The 22,145-nt window shown below is 33.5% G+C and overlaps 4 protein-coding genes across 5 annotated transcripts; all 4 read right to left on the reverse strand.

Moving 5' to 3' along the window:
- Window positions 1–1,181: 1,181 nt before the first annotated feature.
- On the reverse strand, window positions 1,182–3,003 carry LOC18021624 (glucan endo-1,3-beta-glucosidase 2). The gene is made up of 3 exons (XM_006403354.2): window positions 2,897–3,003; window positions 1,608–2,797; window positions 1,182–1,262 (listed from the first exon to the last, which is right to left on the reverse strand). Exons 1-2 carry the CDS (start codon window positions 3,001–3,003, stop codon window positions 1,615–1,617), a joined length of 1,290 nt encoding a protein of 429 aa, XP_006403417.2. The 3' UTR covers window positions 1,182–1,262; window positions 1,608–1,614.
- A 100-nt stretch (window positions 3,004–3,103) lies between these two features.
- LOC18021625 (LIM domain-containing protein WLIM2b) lies at window positions 3,104–5,248 on the reverse strand. Of its 2 annotated transcripts, none has more exons than XM_006403355.2 (7): window positions 5,097–5,248; window positions 4,940–4,984; window positions 4,510–4,678; window positions 4,277–4,376; window positions 4,148–4,182; window positions 3,978–4,067; window positions 3,104–3,538 (listed from the first exon to the last, which is right to left on the reverse strand). In XM_006403355.2, exons 3-7 carry the CDS (start codon window positions 4,642–4,644, stop codon window positions 3,299–3,301), a joined length of 600 nt encoding a protein of 199 aa, XP_006403418.1. In that variant the 5' UTR covers window positions 4,645–4,678; window positions 4,940–4,984; window positions 5,097–5,248; the 3' UTR covers window positions 3,104–3,298. The 2 variants fall into 2 exon arrangements, with proteins under 2 accessions (XP_006403418.1, XP_006403419.1); XM_006403356.2 differs by having other exon boundaries at window positions 5,074–5,195.
- Window positions 5,249–5,777: 529 nt separating this feature from the next.
- Window positions 5,778–7,518, reverse strand: LOC18021626 (60S ribosomal protein L35a-2). The gene is made up of 5 exons (XM_006403359.2): window positions 7,357–7,518; window positions 7,215–7,250; window positions 6,399–6,627; window positions 6,244–6,290; window positions 5,778–5,971 (listed from the first exon to the last, which is right to left on the reverse strand). Exons 1-4 carry the CDS (start codon window positions 7,383–7,385, stop codon window positions 6,249–6,251), a joined length of 336 nt encoding a protein of 111 aa, XP_006403422.1. The 5' UTR covers window positions 7,386–7,518; the 3' UTR covers window positions 5,778–5,971; window positions 6,244–6,248.
- Window positions 7,519–7,875: 357 nt separating this feature from the next.
- Window positions 7,876–10,825, reverse strand: LOC18021627 (proline transporter 2). The gene is made up of 7 exons (XM_006403360.2): window positions 10,345–10,825; window positions 9,371–9,595; window positions 9,188–9,282; window positions 8,914–9,103; window positions 8,707–8,831; window positions 8,411–8,626; window positions 7,876–8,328 (listed from the first exon to the last, which is right to left on the reverse strand). Exons 1-7 carry the CDS (start codon window positions 10,433–10,435, stop codon window positions 7,951–7,953), a joined length of 1,320 nt encoding a protein of 439 aa, XP_006403423.1. The 5' UTR covers window positions 10,436–10,825; the 3' UTR covers window positions 7,876–7,950.
- Between the last annotated feature and the right edge of the window lie 11,320 nt (window positions 10,826–22,145).

The following is a 22,145-nucleotide window of genomic DNA, read 5'->3' on the forward strand; positions in this document are numbered from 1 at the left end:
TAGTTCGAAATCTATTTCCCCAGATGTGTTGGTTTTTACAGTTTCTGCCGGTTTGCGATGTAAACCCGAGAGTTAAACCATCAATCGCTGAAACCAAACAAAAAAAAACCGACCCGAACTAAAAAAACCCGATTCGAACCCGACCCATATGACAGCATTTTATTCCCACTTTGGTCCCAAAATCCCCAAATCGAAAAAATTCAGTAAGAATCCTAAATTCGATTCTGGAAAATCGATTGTTGTAATCAGTAATTTCTGAAATCGAGGGTAAGTATAGTGTTATGGGTTCATATTTGAGTGCTAATTGTAGTCTTTTTCTTATGTCTCCCTCATCATCGTCATCACTTTCTGGAATGTTGTCGTGGAAAATTGAAGGTTCGTCCTCAAATTCTTCCACCATTTTCTCGATTTCAGTTGCATCTCTGTCCACTTCTTCTTCATCGAAATCGTCTTCGCCAAGCGCACGACGAATGACTAAGGCCATCGAAATCGTCGTCAACCTCTTCCTTCAGCTTTGATTTCGAATTCAATTTCTAGGGTTTAGGATTTGGGAATTTTGAATTTGGGGATTTTGTTGGGTTTTGGTTTATTAGTTGGGTTTTGGTTTATTAGTTGTAATCGGGTCATAATCCGGGTCATGATTGGTTTAACAACGCTAATACATGGTTTAGCTTTGTTTCCGATACAGTAATCCAACTAAAACCGACCCCAATGGGGTTTGGGCTTTCGAACTTTATAACTGTGGGGAAGTAGATTTCGAACTATTATTACATGGGGATTTAGATCTACAACTTTCCTCTCATGGACGTCTAAAACGAGGTCATAGTTCTGTGTGGATCTGGTGCTATATGATAGTTCCCATAGGGATATAGATCGTCAACCCAACTTAAAACAAAAAATAAAGTTGTAAGTTTCCAGCTTATTTATTGGTCGCTTACCTTGGTGGTGTAGCCATATATGAGGATTCCAAAGAAGTATAACAATGAATATCCAGAGTTATATTTCAGGCAAAAAAACTACTACAGTATATTGCGTCCAAGGGATTCAATTCCATTGTTCCACTTCCATATGCGTAAACTGGTAAACATGTAGTTTTTTCTTCTCTTCACAGTTTCAGAGCAAGACATGTTTTTTGGTAAAAGAATGTTCAAAACATCAGAACTACAAAATTACAATTTCAAGCTAAGATAACTAGGCATCGTTGCTCTGTCAAATGATTCTTGGTGTGCTGCAACTCCACTGGATTTGATTAGCATTTTTCTCTGCCATTAATCAATCTCAGGATTAGAACAAATACACCTACAATTACGACTTCAATATCTTCTAATGTTTCTATGTGTGAGACAAAACTGACATTCCCTGAACGAACCATGACAGATGAGAGTTTTTTCATGCATCAAAACACTCTCTCCAAAATCTAGAAAACGTTTATTCAACTTCAATATGGTCACTCTATTCCAAACATCTTCCCCACACAACAAACAATGGCCTCTAGTTTCTGCAAACATAGCAGTAAGCTATCTAAACCTCTAAGCCACTCAACCTAACAAGTGATCTAATTCCAAAGAACCAAAAAGAGTAAAGCATCAGAGAACCAAAGATAGTACCTCTCGTCTACATCAACAGACAAAGCATCACCAGCTCCAAAAAGAATCCAATCAAAAGCAATCTTCTTGCTTTGCCTCCATCCGAGAACTCAAAGCTGTACTTGTTAGTCATGTTGTGATGCAGAAGTCCCCAGTTCCTGATCCCTTGCTTAGCGTCTTTCTCAACGAGCTCAAAAATGTAAACCTCTGAAACACCTTCTTTCCTCAATGGTGTCCCAGATCCGCTTCTCAGGTGAGCTAACAGTGCTTTCAAGAACATCTCGCTGTACAGCAACGTCGCATCAACTTCACTAGAATCGATTCCCGAGCTAGGCCAACCAGTCTCCGCCACAATCACCGGAAGATTCTCGTGGCCCATGACGGCCATGGAGCTGATCACAGCATCTACCATCATATCGAAGAGATTACGGTATCTAACTCCGGTGGTGAGATCGTCTCTGAAATTGAAAGGGAACTCTTCAAAAAGAGCAAATCCGATTGGAATAGAGAAGCTGGACCGATACATGTTGTAGGGAAAGAGATTGATGAGGAAAGATGAGTTGGTTCTCTCGAGGAATTGCAAAATCGGTCTGATTATCACTTCTCCGTTAGGTTGTTGGAACTGCGCCGACGAAGGAGGGAAAGCCGTCGGGACGATGTTGAAGAAAGAGAACGTCGTGGACACCGAGATCTTGTAGATTCTCAGATCTGTGAGAGATAGATGAACGTTCTGCATCGCCCGGAGGAGGAAAGGGGAAACATCCGGCGAGTACGAAATCGCGTCGTTCCCGACGGAGATTATGGAGATCTTGGTGCGAGGGTAGAAGGGAAGCACATGGCGATAGACCCAGCGCATGGCGAGCGAACGATTGGAAGCGAGGAGAGGAACCAGAGGATTGGGGATAGAGAGGAATAGAGAGACGTTGGTGTAGGCGAAGGCGCGAATCATCGCCGGATTCGAATCGAGGAGCCTCACCGCCGGAATCTTCATCGAAACAACCTTCGCGGCGATTCTGTCCGGCGATAGCATAACGGAGCCGGAGATGGACGCTGGGGTTGAGTAGGTGACTCCGATCGTCGTTGCGGAGGTGGTCGGAGGGATAGCTATGGCGGTGAACGAGATAAGGAGGAGGAGATAAAACGCGATAGAATGCATTTTCTTCACTCGCTTACTTTCTTGGAGAGAGAGAGGGAGAGAGAGAAATCGTAAGCTGAGAATTGCTCAAGACTCAAGAGTCGAAAGGTTGAAGACGAAGTGCGAGAATGGGCGGGAGGATTCTGTTAGAGGAGTGTTTGATTCTGTGTGCTACAGTCTATATTTGATACTGTAGACGTTACTGACGTTGATGTGACTACACGTGTCCTCGAGCGCAGATGTTTTGACTAAAGTCTTACGGAGACGGAGTTTCTTAAACATTTAAAAGCCTCTACTTTACTCAGAGGCTTTTTATGTCAACACACAAAGTTGCATTCCTCCTCATCCTTTGACAATAGAATAACTAATACAGAAACTGGAATTTCGAAAGGAAAGTCTCAGATTTTATAGATACCAAATCATGACAACAAACAAAGACTTCAGGAGACGTCAATGGAAATAAGAAGATCAAATGATAGATTACAAGCTCACACACACAAAGACACAAAGAAAAGAAATAACAAACTGTTTAGCATTAACTTCAATTTAGACTAGAGAGGAAGAGAGGTTATTGAATTTAAGATTCAGGAATCGCGGCTGCGGGTGCACCAGCAGCGACTGCGGCAGCAGCAGAGCGTTTGATGGAAGCGGATTTGATTAAGTGGTTGTAGCTTCCCTTTTCCTTGAAAAGCTGAGCGAAATGGTGCTTGCAGTACAAAATTCCTTCAAGAGCCGCATAGTTGGAAGGAGAAAGCGGGCAGCCTCCATGTGAGCACTTGAAGCAGGACTTGTGATACGTCTGACTCTCCACTGTTATCTGCAGTTTTGAGAATGAAGACGAGACTTAAGCAGGATTGTTTGTGACCAAAGGGCATTCACCAAGAAAAAGAATTATGGTTTACTCAGGTGGCACTAATATGAGAACCAAGCACAAGCCATAGCTGTTAGAATCTGTTAAGAATCTTCCTTTTACAGCTTAAATAGGCAAACCAAAGCAACAAGAACCTACATTTCCGGGGACTATTGCATCTGTTCAAGACATTATGTTTCCTAGCAAGTTTTTCGTAACTAAGGGATTATGTTTTTATCATTAGCATTGAAGAGAATACACAAGATAATCCTTGCAAATGATCAAACTGAGCTTTACCGCAATAAATTTCGACAAAGATCATAGAGGACAGCAAGATGATTTCTATGGTTACAAGTTAATGGAAAATGCAAGAGTGAAGAGCTATTGAGCTTAAGCCAATAATAACCTTTTCGATAGGATACACAGTTTTACTGCAAGTAGCACATTTTTCTTGTGTACCAGAGAACATTCCAGCAACTCGACTAGGTGTCCTTGTCTGAGAACAAACCAAAATGGTTTATATAAGAGAAACGTTCAATCTGAGCAATGTGTCCAAACCATATAAGAAACATTTACCAGCTCCGGAGATGATTTCTCAGCCGGTTTTGCAGCTGCGCGGAAAGAAAAGTACCAAGACAGATTAAACAGATAGCCACAAGAAAAGCAAGTGAAAATAAGATCGAAAGCAAAAAGAAGACTACATACGTGACTGAAAGTTCTTGTTGAAACTACCAGACTCCTTGAAGAGCTGCTCAAAATGAGGTTTGCAGTACAACACACCTTCCATTGATGAATATCTGCTCAGCTGAAAAAGGCCATTAAAGACATTTGCTTTATCAGGATCTGCTTATGGCTCAATTCCATTTGTAGCTGGTAGGCTTGAAATCAGACACAGAATCATTTAAGCAAGAAGATGGAGAAAGGTGAAAGGCACAGACCTGAAGCCTGCTCTTGCAGTGAGTGCATTTGAAGCAAGATCTGTGATAGCTAACTCCATCAGCTGAGAGAAGCTCCACTGGATAAACCGTCTTCTCGCAAGCCTTGCATTTCTGTTGGGTTCCTGTAAAAGACATCCTTCAAGCCTCCTCTCACCTTCTTCTTCTTCTCCTTATAAATTTCAAAAATCCAGAAACAATGAGGTAAGAAGAAACCCCATTGAGCAGATCCCTCAGCGATATTCTAGATACGAGAACAAGCACGATCCGTTGATAATTGGAAGGAGATTAGACCATGGCTTAGTGATCAAATCACAAGGGACCCAAATTTTACACCAAAAAAATTGTAATAGGAGAGAAATACGAATCCGATCTCCATAGAATGAGATCGTAAACCTCAAGAGAAATTATTAAAAAAGGAAGGATCTACTACCTCTCCTTGAGCAGAGACCTTCCAAGATCTGATCCTCGAACGAAACTGCAAAATACACACCCAAAAAATGAAACAAAGAAGGCAGGATTAACCAGAGGAACGAAGATTGAGAGATGCAAAAGGCAAATGTCAACTTGTTCGAAGAGAGAGCTGTTACGTAATCTTTCGTCGACTAACGAAAATGGAGGATCTATGTGACGATGAGGACGAAGGAGAAAGAATAAGATGATCCAGCAGAGGAATAAGAATATAATCGGAGATTTGGGTAAAAATAAAATCCTTTTTATGTTTTCTTTTAGCTGGAGGAGGAGACAGTGGGGTTCCACTTTGGCTTGTCCTATCTCATAATTTTTTTTTAATTAGAATTTCGAATGAAGATCATAGGTTACCCAAAAAAAAAATTTGAAATATAACAAAAAATTTGTGTTCTAATCTGCCTGTATCTTTTACCAAATAAAGGGTTTATTTATCTGTTTATAGCTTTTTATGCTCCTGGAATATGTTCTAGTTTCTAACAACTCAGATTAGGTAAGTATAAACTATACTATCCACAACGAATGATTATAGTCTTGTTATAGATTCGTTTACCAAACAATACAATTTAATACGATCTACAATAATAGAGAAACAAGAATTGATTATTGGAAAACTTTCGAAGACGAATAAATATGCGACGCAACGTTGAGAGTTGAACGTCTGTAACTCTGACCGAATTGCAAAAGAGTTTGTTTATTTAATAGTGAGAATATTTTGATATTTCAATTAAATTTGTTTTTAACCAGTTCGTATCTTTAACAATTATGACATTCAAATTGCAGAAAGAATATCAATGGAATAGCAGTGAAGAAAATAAATTACGAGTTTTTTTGGATCATATTTTTTTGCTGGAATTCCATCAAAATTATATTATCCCAAGAGAAATACTTAGTCTAGAGATAACAAAAATCGACTTGAGTTTAGGACAAAAGTGAACAAAGGATAAACTATAGCTTCTGAGACATGATAATGGAGCCAGATCTTGAAACTACCCACCTGCATCAAGAAATCGAATCAGGATACGTGTTGATGGTGAGAAAGTATAAAACAAGATTCTGGAATCAGACATTACAGAGATGTGTCTAATGGATCCGAACAACAATATCCAGTCTTTCAATGAAGGTGCTTATGACAAGATTACAACAAAACGAAATGGCTAATCTAATCTAATCTAATCTCACAGGGCAATGAATCGGTGCAGATGGTGTACTTTTTGTGTGTTTAGTGATGGTTAATCTTAAAAGAAGAGAAGTAGAATGTGTAGTTACCTCACTCATATGTTGCTTGGGTACATGAAGACTCTCACTCTAGCTCCCTGAGATTAGTTTACACAACAAAATAAAAAGAGTTGAGTCAGAGAACTAAGCATTATAAAACACCCAAGTCACAAAGGAAGATATGTTCCAAGGAAAAATGAAGTTACCATTGACTTTGGTGGTAGGTTTGAAGTGAACTTAGAGCGAACAACACCACTGTTACCATGAGGCCTAGTGACTTTGCCCCAAATGCAACGGTAATGCGAACCGTTCTTCTTTGTCTTTGCTTTGTAGATGTAAGCCAAGCGCTTTCCCTTGTACCAAGCAACCTCCTCTGTAGTGTTCACACCTTCAATCTGGATTAGGGAAGTGTTGGGATACTGGTTCGACTTCGACCTGTAAAGTTACATAATATTTAGTAATCAAGCTTTATACAAACCATCAAACAACTGCTTACAATAGCACAAAAATGTATCATTTACACATAAAGACATTACAGATATTGATGATTGTGAAAATACACTGGCCTAGCAGACTTCTAGAGAATTAGATAACCAAATTTTATACTTTCAATAAGATCTTTGCTATTATCAAAACACTATAGTTCAATATTCGAATCCTACTAACTCAGCACAAACAATCAAGCTTTATACAAACAATCAAACAACTGCTTACAATAGCACAAAAATGTATCATTTGCATCATTTGCAGATCCCTAAAATCAGCGACTTAATACACAGAGAGACATTACAGATATTGATGATTGTGAAAAAAAACACTGGCCTAGCAGACTTCTAGAGAATTAGATAACCAAATAGAGTTCTGGCAACATTGTCTAGTTTCAATAAGATCTTTGCTATAATCAAAACACAATAGTTCAATATTCGACTCCTATTAACTCAAGAATATTGCAACTAAAAACTACAATCTCAAGCCCTCAAAACACAAGAAAACATAAGGGTAAGACGGAAAAATCAAAGTACCTCTTGTAACCGAGGACTGTTCCTCGAACATACAATCTGCAAAACAGCAAAACATAGATTTGGTCAGACGAGTAAACAACTTCGAATCGGAGATTCAGCTAAAACAGAGAAAAAATCAGTATAAATTCGGAACGCTAATTACCTAACTCTTTCTCCTTGGCGTCCCTTCATTTTCAATCCTGCGACTGTCTTCTTCCTCTTGCCTCTTTTATGCCGGCGAGTGAAATACAGAGAGATAAGCCCTAGCTTCCGTTATTAGGTTAAACAATATATATATGGATTCATAAATAAAGCGCACAACGAAACTTTATTGGGCCTATATGTGGCTATTTCATACTGTTTTGGCCCAAAATATAACAATGCTTGGCCCATGAACGACTATTTTTATTACAATAAGAAAGCAATTAACCGGAGTAGGAAACCAATTAAGGCAATAACCATATCAAATGTACGTCTTTGCCAATGTACGTAATTAACCGGATTATGAACCATATAACAATTTTCTTTTCTTTTAGGTTTTCATCATTTCGGAAACCGAATTACCAAATTTTAAGCCAATTGTAAGAGACGTTGGTTTGCTAATTGAACCGAACTGAATCAAACAAAACCGTAAAAACGGTTAAGGAATCTTCTTTCATATGAAGAGTAACAACAATAGAAGGATTACAGCTCTTCTTTTTGGTATACAAGATTACATAGACAATGTCGAAGACTACAAAAGCAGAATTTTGTTTAACTAAACATCAGCAAAAACATGGAAATTCTTGGAGTCGACAGCGATAAGTCTAAGAGCAGCAATTGCAGCAGCAAGAGACATTAACCCAAAGAAGCAAACATTAAGCCAATGCCATAGCTTTTGCACAGTGCTAAGCTTAGTGTTCATAGCTACAAGATACATGTGATTCGCTAATATGAACGTCAGAGGAAATGTGCTTATCGCTCCCGTGAGGCTCATGAAATCTCCGAGAAACGGCAAAAGCGCAGAGAGAAGAGTGCTAACCGCGATGTAGCTTCCTCTTGCTACCGTTCTAAACAGCAGATTCTTCAATGCCAATGGACTTCCTTTGATTCCATACTTTGTGTCCATATACTCATAAGTCGGACTTGCGAAAATCTACACAACAAGTTAAACCAAAAAATGGTTAAGGCCTTCCTGTTTAAGACATGTAAATAGTGGTTGAGGAAGAGAAACTTACATGTAAAGAGATAACGGATTGGAGAAAAGCAGAGATGTTAGCGAGGGCTTTGACCCAGAGAGGTCCAGTGACACTGTTTAACAGATAAGTCTCTGTGGAAGACCCGTAAGCCCAATAACCGATGAATGTAACGGCATACATGGGTAAAACACCAGCAGTAAATTGAAAATACAGAGCCTTCATCATGTTTTTAACCACCGGTTGCTTCACTGTTGCCTAGTTTATTACACAAGATCTAGTGTCAAGAAAACAGATAAAGCAGAGAGCATGAATAGATTGATTGGATTGAGACTGACCTGTATTTCCGGGAGCATTCCAGTGTTGAATGCGAAAACAAGATTTGCTGCAGCTCCTGTTATTGTAAAGAGTTTGTTTATTGATGATCCTTGTATGTTGTAATCTCTTGATGGTTTGTTTACTCCTGCAAAACAAAAAAGTGATCATTTTTTGTTTTGTTTGTTTACATGGTGGTCATTAGAGGTTTGATTCTTCAAGAAAGTTACCATCTTTAACTGATAGGACTATTGCAACAACAATGTAGATCAAACTGAGGATTGTTGAAAGTCCGAGCCAGATTCCAAGAGCTGATAAATGAGGAATACCGATTGCGAAAATCGCACAAACTACACCGGCGATGGCAATGAAGTGAGGCAGCTTCATGAGACTGTCATCTCTAAAAAGTACATACACAGCCTGAAAAAAAGCAGAACCAAAAATGACATTTTTCAAGTCAGGAGCATTTCGGATTTTCTAAAAGGGTTGTTTTTATTGTTGTACCTTTAAGGCGGAACCAGCGAGTATGATGAATCCACAATTAATCATGAAAAGATTGACATATTGCAATCCCCATGTAACCCGATACATCTTTTTCCCTGATCAATCACATGCAAATGAAATCTCTTATTAACCTAGAGAATGTTTGAAAAAATGCGAGATAGAGAGAGATGATGTTTTTCTTACCGTAGATGAAGCCTGCGAGATCTCTGTATCGAATGTGTCTTTTGCCACCAAACTCATGAAGCTTGGCAATAAGAGAGTTTGCGTAAAGGGAGATTGCGGTAGCAAGAATGAGACCAACAACACCACCAATCCAACCCAAAGGAACCATCACTGTCCCCGAATATCCCAACACATAGGCGCTGTTTATACCCGTCGTCAAAACAAATGCTACCTGAAACCATGAATCTGTACAATTTTCTCTCAACAGTTAAAAGCTTACATACAAATGCTTGCCAAAATGTTTGAATACTATGGTTTCCTCAATAGCTATCAACTCATGATGCTCATTTTCATCACCACTATGCCAATTTGCAAGCAAAAGAAAACAGAGTCTACATAACAAGTTTTCTAACTAAAACATCTGGAGGCTCATAAAGAAACTTGAGTTCGATATCGCAATTTCGCATTCTGGAATCATCAAAGACTTAGACACTTTTCACAAGAGGGTATCGCAAAAACTCATCAAAGACTGACACTTTTCGTAAGAGGACACCACCTAAATCATCAAAATGACATTTTTCCCAAGAGGGCACCGCCTAGATCATTAAAGACTAACATCTTTTGGAAAGCAGCTATATATTACACTTGCTATGCATGCATCAGCGAATTTAGAATAAAGTAACAAACTTTCAGTGAATCTGACAAAGAAGACAAAAGTTAATCAATCCTTTAGATTTATTTTCTTTTTGTTTCTCACGTAAAAGTTTTTATCTAAAAGGAGCATCAATCCTCAATTGAGCATACGTTGGTTGGTGTGTTTCTTTTGTTTCTTTTTGCGAAAACATTGGTTGGTGTTCCAAAGACAATATAAAAAACATTTCTTCAAAAAGCTCGAGATCACGCAATAAACGACAAGTCGATGCAGCATAAGACAATCAGGATAATATGTTTTTAATAAAATGAAAACCTCAAAGAGAAAGATAAGATGTTCGAACCGCTGCTAATCTGATGAGCAGTCTCAGGGATTTCGAGATCGAACTGTTCCACTGCAACAACTTTACGATTCCTAGCTTCACTCGTATCCATGATTCAGACAAGAACCAGTTAATTCTTCTGTCTCTGCCTGTCTGCCTCTAAAAACCCTTTTTACTTTCTTCTCCAATCCCAGCTTAAATTATGTCTTCCTCTTTCGATTTGGTGAATTTTGCTGCTCACACTCAGAAAAGCAGCTTTCTCATTTGCTAGAAAGAAGAATTAATCAAGATACAAATTTATTCCACAGGAAAAGTGTGAAATGGAATCGATGAAAATGAAAAAGATGGATTCTGTTTATTTGATCTTTTGGGTCAAATTTTAATTGATGGGTCAGAAAGATGGATACGTCTCTGTGTGTCTGAATTATTTGTGCACGAGATCCTATAAAATTGGAAACGAACGTTTTTTAGTGAATTTTCTATGAAGGAAAATCTCTTTTGGGTTATCTATTAAAGTATCTTGACTCTAAAATAAAGATATGAAAGGATCTTCCGAATTGTTATTTTTGGAAAGTCAATCCATTATCCCAATTAAGGAAATCTTAATATGAATGGGTTATCAGACATGGAAACTAAACACATTTTCCTAATTTTGTTACGATGTTTATACGTATATTTGTTTTGGTAACAGTATAATTAGTTGAAATTTTAAAAGACTAGTGGAGATACCTGAGAACTTGAAAAGTCAAAGAATAGTGGGTGAGGCATCAATGCTGACTTACATTTTTTTTTGGTCAAGTATTATTTTCAATTAACGATAGTGGCATTATATTCCTTTGACTTCTTGTGACATTATCTTTACTTATCTCTTATTTATTTAACAAATAGATTCGTATATATATGATTCGACGCTAACCATATCTCCTATACGTAGTCGAAGATTACCAAATAAGTATCAAATATTATGACAGCTAAAAACTCATAATGGTTCGTATAGAAAACTTTAAAATATTTGAAGCTCGTCGTTACAGTTTACACTACAATGAAGCGATCGACTAAAATCTTTAAAACCAACTCTACTTTTAGAATACTATAACAAATCAACAATCATCTATTTCAGTTTCTAAAAAATGCTAAGTTGAGAAATAAAAAAAAATCTACAACGAATTTTAAAAACAAAATCAGTTTTTACGCAGTCTACGTGGCTTGACTTTATGGAAAATCAAAAAATCAAGCAAAACTTTAATGATGGAATTCTTAGTCATGTCTTTGGAATTTAGTTTGGTCGACGTACTACGTAGTTAGTAAGTCTTGCCAAAATAAATATATTTAATCGCGTTCACATGCATTCGAATTTTATTATTGACTAGATGGACTATAAAATACGTGGGTTTTCATTATATGTAGTATATATAATACTTTTGCGTATAAGTAATGTATGACAATAGAAAAGAAGGCATTGCTTGCTTGCCATACAAAAACAAAAAGGCATCGACTAATAGTTACGTACTTCCTTTATCGAATCTCGATTTCGATACTTAATTTTGGTAAATTCGTCGATCTTTCAACAAAATAACAAAAGAATTCATTGTTTAAAATTTGATATATTGAGGGATCTTACTCATTCTATATAATTATTTAGGAACATATGATATTTTTCTGTAATATGTTAATTTTGTGCGTGGAGCCGTGGACATACGGTTTATTAAATAGAATTGTAATTTTTATAATAAATGGTACTTATTTCGTATAATTGTTGCAGACTGTGTGATTTATACCGTATTAATGTAATATGCTTTTATTCTCTATGCACAACTAATTTATGATATAAATATCTATTTCTGTCGCATAAGTATGTGATAACTTTTTAGGGCTCTAAATCCGTATTCAAAATAATGGTATATCCACATTTACAAGACTACCAAATTAATATACTTTCAAAAATTCATTTAATAAAATTACATGTTATATTTTCACCATACTTTTTACTAATACGCTTTTGTTAGTTTTTAAAAACAATTTTGACATTTGTTATTTACCTGAATAAATTATGTTCGATGTCTTCTTTGACTTCGGTTAAAAAAATTTCTAGCTCTACCTATCACTGGGTATGAATAATTAAGACATTCCCCAAAATAGTTGGGGATTTCGTGTCTTAAAACTAACTATTTCATGTTTTAAAACTAACTATTAGAAGACCAAATGTTTCAACCAAAAAAAGACCAAATGTAAAACTCTTAGAGAGATCTTCTTTCAGTTTTTCTTAGGAAACTATACACATGGATTGGAAAATTACAAACTCGTAGAAAAATGATTAAATGAAGCATAGAGTATATATAAAACTACGTACGTAGACATTGCTCTTGGATTCCCATATTTATATTACTCTCTGTTCAAGGCTTCAAGCTGTTTTGGCAAGCTACGATATGACTACTTTGTATATTCATGCATGTATATATATATATATATAAACGAATATGGTATTACTCAATATATTTTTTTATTTTATTTTACTATTAGTGTGGGTGAGTAGAATGAAAAGATAAATTATTTCATTGTAATATCAATTCAAGGGATCGTTGGTGGGTGCAGAAGGTACCTTAAGGTATCAATGGAAACAATGTCGGTTCAAATGGCTAACGAAGACATGGTTATTGATGAGAAGTATGACAAACCGATATATATTAATTGATCACTGATCTATATTGTCCAAGTTTATCCCCAAAGCAAAGAGTAGCCTAATGAAATGTAATCAAGGGGGTTGAGAAGAAGAGAAATGTGAAAGAGTGTTTCGAGAAACAAAATAGTGAAAACTCTATTTTCTACTGTGATTAGAAAGCCGAATAAGATGACTCCAGTGTCTTCTTTTGGTGTTTAATATCTGAAAGGGACAAAAAATATTAAAATTTTCGTATGAAGAATTTGATATTTAAATTTCTTTTGTATGATATTTGTGAAATTTAAGTACATAAAAAATTAGGAGTGAGCACTTTGGTTTATTTTCGGGTTCGGTTTGAGTTCGGTTTGGTTTGGTTAATTCGGGTTTTATAAAATTCTAACCAAACTGAAATAAGTTTAGTTCGGTTTAAATTCAGTTTGGTTTAGTTGGGTTTGGTTTTAGTTTGGTTTAGTTTTAATTCAGTTTTAAAAAAATCAGTTTGAAGAAAAGAATGATATGTTGGTTTAGGTGAAATTTCATATTTTACCATATTTCAAAAAAATTAATATTATGAACTAACTAAAAAAATAAATAAAATAAGTATATTAGTTTTTTTGTTTGGTTTAGTTTAAAACCAAACCGTTCGAGTTGTGAAAAACTTCAACCAAACGGGTTATATATTAAAAATAGATCGGTTCAGTTCGGTTCGGTTTTTTCCCCACCCCTAAAACAAAACAATGTAATATTACAATTTAAAGTATTTATTTTATCAATTCATTATAAATTCGTTTGCATTAATTATTTAATTACATCACTCATATTATTGGATCTTCAATATCTACGTGACTAAGATCACATTATGTTACACTTATATAAGTGTAATAAAAATACAGTCGACTTCCCTATTAAAGTATTAATTAGTCGACATAGATAAAGTATAGTGCTTTGATTAAAAAAAAATTGTAGTGTTTTTGATCTGTGTTTTAATAAAATGTCGTCGTTTAATAGTATATACATGCATAATGCATTTTACACTGATCGAGAGATCTTACATCTAATTGAAGGTTGACCCACGGTAGGAAAAAATAATAAGTGGCTGAAATCCTTTTAAAATGGATCACTGGAGATATGAAAGCTTGACCAGTGAATATCATTATCTATTAATTACTTTAGAATATAAAGTTAGCATTTTCCAATAAAAGGCAGACAAATCAATTTATTGGAAGTCTCTTTACACTTTCACAAAGCATCGAATAATCCGAAGAAAATTTATTCAAATGTTCACATATTTTCATTTAGTATATAGGGAGCGTAGCATTATAAATTACGCTAACAGAATCATTATTATTTATCTTCTCTCTATCCCAAATTCAATCTAGTTTCTTTCTTGTTCCAAGTTGTATACACTGCCCTTATAAATAAATAAAAAAGTTGCGTTAGACAGGGAGAGTTGTAAGAAAATATTAAGCAGATAATTATATGAAATATTACACAGTAACATGTTGTTTTCCAAAGCTGTTTACAAATAGATTCATGTGAGAGTCATTTCTCGAATTTTTTTATGCATACTGGATTCTTTAGTAAGAAAAAAAGAAGACACTGGGTTTTTATGACAAATTCGAAGTAAGATTTTTTTGTGGTTATATTTAATGTTAGTTTTTTGTTGTTAACGGATTTTCAAGTTAATGCTATGATATTCAGAATTAATTATTTGTTCCAAACTTTCTTTTTTTTCCAAACTTATCGATACAAGTGGTGTAAATTCATAATGGATCAGATTCTCACTAGTGCAAGAACTACTTTACGGGATCCAAGAACTTCTTGATCTAGGATTTCGAACTAGTAACGTTAATGAAAAGTAATTTGAATTAATATACTAGATACTTTTCAATAATTATAGGTGAAAAAGAACACCCTAAGAAAAAAAAAAAAAAAAACTCACGGTTGTATTATGCTTATAGAATAACAGCAAAGAAAAATCTTAAGTTTTTATAAATAGTTTCTATAAGCAAATCCTGCCACGAAATTTTGAACAATAAAAAAAAAACATGCCACAACATTCAGATATAGAAAGAGGTGTGTACGAAGAAAAAAAAAATCATGTTCTTGTCTTCTTGGCATGTATCCAAAATCTTTGAAACTTACTTGTAGGAACAAAGTTTTATTTCTTGACGTAAATGACTGGATCGACTCACCGAAGAATCTCCCACCGGTGAAGTCTCCGGCAGTGAAACCCTCCGATCAAAGTGGAAGCTACCAAAGGATGAATCCAAAGAGATCGCATGATCCGGAAAACGAAGCAAAATTTTGGGATTTTTTCCATCTTTCGATTGAGAATATTAAAATTATCATCATTGGGAAATAAGTTAGCTTAATGAGGATCAATGCGATCCCTTTGGATCCTTTCTCTAGTTGCTGTGAAGAACTCTCTCTCTCTCTCTCTCTATCTAAGTGGGAGCAATGGTGTTTTTCTCGAAGGCCATGTATATAAAAGATGGCCATGTATATAAAAGATGGCCATGTTCCTCTTCTTGTTAAATAAATAAATAATTTTTTACCAAAAATAAATAAATAAATAAATTTCTTATTAAATTCTTTTTAATTTCCACCTTCTCGTCTTTAAACTTACTTTTTAATTATTACTATTTCCACTTTGAGGGTTCCTCTATATTTGACTTGAAAGAGTAAAAAAGACGTCTACAGTTTAGACGAAAATTTGTGGTTTTAAGGCTCTTAACTCATGATTTATATCTTATTCCGTTATTAATATTATCTTTCAACGTTTTATGAACATACACGTCGCAATGTACAACATCATTTATGGGATTAATTAAGATGTGATTTCTGTAATCTTTTTGGAAACTCTAACTACTATACCACCAAACATGGAGTTTATACAATACTCTCTCTGTTTCATTATAGTTGATTTTTTAGGTTTTTTTTCTTATTTCATAATATCTGATTTCCTACATCAAATTAATGCATGTCTTTTCTTTAAATTGAATGAATAATATTAATGCATGTTACTTTATTCCATTAATGTACAGTTAAAAAAGAAAAAGTAATAATAAAAATAATAAAATCAGTTGTAAAAGTAACTTAATTAATAAAATAAACAGTAAATAATTGAGCATTTATAGTTTTCTTAATCTATGTCTAAATATTCAGAAAATCAACTATAATGAAACAGAGGGAGTATAACACAAATCCAGATATGAATACTCCGTAGCATTAACAGCATAGTTGTTTAACTGTGCTAGAAAATGGTAAATTGCTAAATTTAAGACACACAACATTCAATTTGTTTTCTGACGCCAACATTCCATTTTCTTATAACCTTTTATTTACGTCCATGAAAATCAGAATAAAATTAAAAAAAATAAAAATTACAAAAGCTAAAAAACTACATCAAGGCCTAAAAAAACCAGTAAACCTGAAATCATAAAACCTAATTTATCTCTAATGAATTAGACGCTCATATACATAAATAATATGCTACAAAAGTTATAGAAAAAATATAAAAATAAATAAATTTGTTTTATGACTGTCGATTAACGTGTAAAACAAATAGTGTATGTTTACAAAATAATTAAAATGTGGATTAGTTTTAAAATTATACAATGTTTATAGATTATTAAACGCAACCTCCCTTTTTAACTCATTTATTTTTTCTAATACGAAAACTAAAGAAACATTATCAGCCAATTTTCATCAATATCTATATATATAAAGTAAAATGTTCTCTCTTCTCATGATGCCATATCATTTTCTCAAACTCTAAAATTTCGACATATCATCAATTCATTTATTAATTTATAATTTAAACTTTAATTCTCATGGTAACTCTTATCCATTAATTTAACAAGAATATGAAAAGACATTCTTTGTAAATAATAGTTTATATATTAATGCATTTATTCATTATTATTTTAAATGATTTATTTTATTTATATGATTTGATAGATATGAATAGTAAACCATAAAATTTTAAAACAGCTGGATTTGGATTCAGTTTTGCCAAATCCGAGAAACAAATTCTCGGATCCAAAATTTTAATATCTAAAAAATATTCAAATTTGTTTTAAAACCGTTATAAACACTAGAATATAACAAAAGACATAAATTTAAAGAAAAATAGAATAATAGATCATAAAATTAAATGCATATTAACCGGTAAAGAATATTCGCACGAGTTTCAAAAAGCTTGAATGACAATTATATCATTTTCTATTTTAATTATTTTTATTATTTGTAATAGCATATCATGTAATAATTTACAAAATAAAATTTATTTTTTAAAATGACTACTTAAATAATAATATAAAGATGTGAGAATGCATATTTTGTGAAACAAATTGTTGTATCACAAAATGTTAACATGTTCAACCTAATCTTTAAAACATAAAATGAGTGAAGTTCCCCTTAAAAATTATACAGAGCTCAGATTAGAGAGGTGACATTAAGAGTGGCTAGAAAAAAGAAAACTCTGAGAAATATTGAAATTTCAACCGGTCTAATATGTTGTGCGTGGTTCAAGATGATGCATTGATGAGAGAGAGAACATGAGAGGGAAAAGGAGAAGGAGAGTGAGAGGGAGAGGGAGATGGAGAGGGAGATGAAGATGGGGAAGGAGAGGGAGAGGGAGAGGGAGAGGAAGATGGAGAGGGAAATGGGTGTAGAGAAAAAGAGAGATTATGAATATATTTTAGAAACATGTTAGAGAATCGATATATTTTTAAATAATTAATTGTCTATTACATATATTTTTTTTTTAATGCAACAATCAAGAATTGTATATATTCGAAAATCATAAACCCACATAAATATAAAGATATCTACAAAAGAAATTTGATTTGAAGTTTTAATTGATATATTATTTGATTATTTTCTCAATATTATATATTAAATTATTAAATACTATAAATATATATAAAAAATTGAAATACAAAATCTAATGAAAAATTGATATTGTAGAAATTTCTTTTAAATATGTCAACAAATACAATACAAAATTCCGCGCGAAGCGCGGATCAACCCCTAGTCAATTTTAAAAAACACTAAAATGTAGGATTAATTTTCTGTCAATTCAAATAAAAAGACGCTAAACCATTAATTTTCAGTCTATCTAGTGGTTTCATTGGCGGTGAAATTAATTTTGTGGGTCACATAAGCTTCAACAACTCGTGCACATCCATCTTACAAATTTGAATTATGTAAATATAAATTAATACATAATTGGTTTTGTCACCATGTATTACAATGATTTTTGTTTTAACAAATTTATTGCAATGATTTTGCTATAAGAGATATTAAACTATGGAGATTAATTTACGTAATTTTCCCTAATACCCATTAAAGATCAGACATATAGAAATATTAATTCAACTTCCTATTGGTTTCCAAACTTTTTGATGGTAATCATTTTTTTTTACTCCGTTTTTGTGTTTAACATAAGTGTAAATATAAAATTTAAAAGTATGTTTCACGTTTCAATATGGTGCTAAATGCTAATATAGTAGTCTAGTTTGAAATAAATAAATCTTAGAGAAAATACAATTACTTGAGTTCAAAAATTTTAATAGCCTTTTCTCAAACAACCCAGACAAACTATCCCATCTTAGATATTCCCCACAAGTTGGGTGGCACTATTAATTATATTTTTGTCGTTTTATTATCTTTTTAATTTGTTCTTAGCTTATTTTATTCGAAAGTTTAATTTTTGTGTGTGGTCCATCCCATGTTCCCCTTCGCTTTTGGCACCAAACATTTGCTATAGACTCTTCAAAATATTTTTTTTATAAATTATTTTAAATTAATAATATCATTATATTTTTCTTTATTCCTAAGTAAAATGTGAGGAGTTGTTCCAAGGATAAATCATTTTCTTCTAAATCGCCTTATACATAGGCACATATGCAATCATAGGATCAGATTCAAGTCAAAGATATGGTCATATGATTGACACCTAATAAAGAAATATTATATTAATGGATCCAATGCTTCTCCATCGTTTTACACATATCCATATATGCGTAACATTATTCATAATACTATCAAAGATGCTCATTATGCTTCTCAATGATTAAATTAGCTCATAGACATCACATGTTTTCCATATTTCCCTTCAAAATATCACATGCAAAAAAGCAACACATACTTCTTCTTTATTTTCTAAAAATGACAATTTGGCGAATCAGTAACCAAAAGGCTAAGGATCTGTATTATTAGCGGATGTAATAAATCCATGATGCAATGTGTTTCCAAATGAATCAATCCACAGAGTGGTTTACTGTAACTATCATATAAAATAATATATCATTATAAAAATTATATATTTCAAAATTCCAAAATGTGAGCAATCTTTAAACATGTCATCACTGCTTGGCTTGGCCAGGAGAAGAAAAAGGAGAGAAAAAGAGCATGAGCATGTGGCCTACGGTGTTTCCCTCTAGTGGATTAAAATTTTGAATATCTTATTTTATCAAAAATATATAATATATAGAGGTGGGAAAACAAAGAATCTACAATAAATCAGTGCACATGGAGAGTCTATTCTACATAAGGGAGGTATTCAATTTCATACCAGACAAGGATGATCTTTGGCATTTTCCATCTGTTCGAACATGACTCGAGTTACAGCATATATATACGTAGAAAGTTTTTTTTTATATATAGTAAGAATAAAAAAAAGTGTTGGAAAATACTTTATATTAATTAATCAGAAAGTATTTATTAGAGAAACGTGAAAGTTGGAATAGAATGAGAATTTCAGAATTGTAACTAAGATTGTGGCAGTCTTCTCAATCACATGATTTGTGTTTGTGCTTTTGTGACTACTAAGAACCTTTTCTTTTACAGGTAAAGATATTCATTAATATTAATCTGTAAAAAAATTTAGCATATCCACTATGCATAAATTATTAGTGGACCTTTCATGGAATAGATTAAAGGGCCTAAACATTGTTTACAGATAGTTAAATTAGTACTTACTTCTGTCATCATCATTAGGCCTAATCACCATCACGCCAACCCATATGGGTTAGGAAAAAAACTTGTAAAGCATTTGGTCATAGCGTGTACCTGAAATGAATCATGAGAATTCCATAAACTTTTAGATTTTAAATATTAGGGAAATAACTGCATGCTTGGCATATCAATACATCGATATATACCTGTCCTTGAGATCGTGTTTTGTGTAATACTGCATATATAAATACGAAAACAATACCTAATGTAATACCAACTGTTCTAATTAATATTTAAGTTTCGCAAGGAAAATGTATAATTGAAAAGAACTCTAGACATTTTTTTTTTGCATCAATCTTTTTGTTAGGCAATCAACAAATGTTGTGATCATTATACGAGTGGAATCCATCCAAAACCAATCGGCCTATATATCATTTGTTGGCCTTCTCGAAGTTGTAAGGATATTACTTCAAAAAACATTGAAGCTGTAGTTAAGAACTTAAACTATACATTTACAGCCTAACAACTGATGAAGCGACAAAATTTGATGGCAAAAAAATATGGCATAAAAATTATAGCAAAATATTAAAATACTTGTGGTAAAGAGTACCTTTTGGCGGTTCCATGCCATCTACAAAATATATTGAAAAAAAAAAGTATATATATATATATGAAATTGTGAAAGTTTTAGGCAGCAAACTACTGTTTAAGTTTTCATTTATTATTCCTATGAAGCTATTACATAAATTTATTTTAAGTTTTCTTACTATTACTGATCAGCTGCATTATTATTGCGTCAAAAGTTTAAAACTAAGAATTCTTCATCAGATAAACTGTAAGATACATGACCTACGACGGTACGAGAGGAAATAGAACTAATGGGGATACACATAGCCAATATATATGGAGAGGCTTTTAAAAAAAAAAATGATTGGTCGTTGGAAAAGAGTGAGATCACAAACTGAAATACAAGCAATTGCGAGAGAAGTGTATTATCCTTAACCACTTCTCTTCTTTCATTTTTTTTATAAAAAACATACTGTATATCAATACGTATATAACATGTATGATGCATATATATGAATATCATATCATATTAAAGTGTATGTATTGGGAGACGCACGTATGGATGTAGAGCATATGGTAGGGTAAAATGGGGATGCATGGTTTGTAGTTGTAGATAGATGAAATCATGAAAGTGAGATATACAAGTAAGACAGCAAAACAAAAGTGGGTCACTTAGAAAAGATCCCAACGTAGAGAACATAATATGTATTAGATGTCTCTTCTTTGTTGGACACCAACCCCAGTTCCGCACACCTCTTTGTCGTTCTTTCCATCTCCTTATTTCGTACTCACCATGTCACAAAACTCATTATTTGTGTATATATATAGAGTTCAACTTTATTGTATACATAGGTATATTGGTTTTCATACACTTCAATTTGTTTTGTTGGCTAACAAGTTTGTATTACTCTGAATTTCGTTAATTTTTGCTGACCCATTATACCAAAATATCGGTCTTATTACATTTGAATTTGTTTGTTGGCTAACAAGTTTTGATTATTTAAAATTTCGCTACTTTTTGCTAATCCATTAATTCGAATTTGAGATTAGTTTTTGGAATGTATCATGGCTGAAAATAATAAGTTCGGTTTTCGATTGATCCACAACTTCGACCAACATGCTGATTACTATCATATATAAACTACCAAAAAAGTGATCAGGTGAATTATTGATTTTTCAGGTAGCTGAAATAACCAACTCGAAATCAGTTGGTTCGAATTCCGAATTAAGGTTTGGTGTATGATATATAGCTCAAGTAAAAGGAAGAAATAAATTTTATCCTTTTCTAGAAGACCACCTCTAACTGTAGGAACTATATATATGTACAGAGTTAATTTTATCTATACTAAATTTAAAAATGTGCAGTGAGGACATAGAAATGAGCAGTGAGCACATCCTTGCTGAAGCGTTTTTAGTGGAGGAACGTAACAAGGACGAGTTGAGTAAGAAGGCACCAACTCTTATGGACCTACTTTCGTTTCTTTGCATCAATGCTTCCACCTTTCAATTCTCAAGTCGTTTTTATTTATAAGTCATTGCGTCAGTCCACACTTTCCTTGGTCATCTTTCTATTAGTTTGGTCGAAAAATTAGTTGTTAAGTTTTATGGACTTTTAACAGAATGGGTTTTG

Source organism: Eutrema salsugineum, unplaced genomic scaffold (assembly GCF_000478725.1).
Source record: "Eutrema salsugineum unplaced genomic scaffold, Eutsalg1_0 scaffold_16, whole genome shotgun sequence".
Lineage (NCBI taxonomy): Eukaryota > Viridiplantae > Streptophyta > Magnoliopsida > Brassicales > Brassicaceae > Eutrema > Eutrema salsugineum.

Coding starts and splice junctions, on each gene's coding strand:
- LOC18021624 (XM_006403354.2), bottom strand. CDS start 3,003: ATGTTTAAGAAACTCCGTCTCCGTAAGACTTTAGTCAAAACATCTGCG. Junction 2,798..2,896: donor TACAGTATCAAATATAGACT/GTAGCACACAGA, acceptor AGCAATTCTCAG/CTTACGATTTCTCTCTCTCC.
- LOC18021625 (XM_006403355.2), bottom strand. CDS start 4,644: ATGTCTTTTACAGGAACCCAACAGAAATGCAAGGCTTGCGAGAAGACG. Junction 4,377..4,509: donor ACTGCAAGAGCAGGCTTCAG/GTCTGTGCCTTT, acceptor GGCCTTTTTCAG/CTGAGCAGATATTCATCAAT. Junction 3,539..3,977: donor CTGTGTATCCTATCGAAAAG/GTTATTATTGGC, acceptor TCAAAACTGCAG/ATAACAGTGGAGAGTCAGAC.
- LOC18021626 (XM_006403359.2), bottom strand. CDS start 7,385: ATGAAGGGACGCCAAGGAGAAAGAGTTAG. Junction 7,251..7,356: donor CGCCAAGGAGAAAGAGTTAG/GTAATTAGCGTT, acceptor GCTGTTTTGCAG/ATTGTATGTTCGAGGAACAG. Junction 6,291..6,398: donor ACCTACCACCAAAGTCAATG/GTAACTTCATTT, acceptor AACTAATCTCAG/GGAGCTAGAGTGAGAGTCTT.
- LOC18021627 (XM_006403360.2), bottom strand. CDS start 10,435: ATGGATACGAGTGAAGCTAGGAATCGTAAAGTTGTTGCAGTGGAACAG. Junction 9,104..9,187: donor TCGCTGGTTCCGCCTTAAAG/GTACAACAATAA, acceptor GCTTTTTTTCAG/GCTGTGTATGTACTTTTTAG. Junction 8,627..8,706: donor GAATGCTCCCGGAAATACAG/GTCAGTCTCAAT, acceptor GTAATAAACTAG/GCAACAGTGAAGCAACCGGT.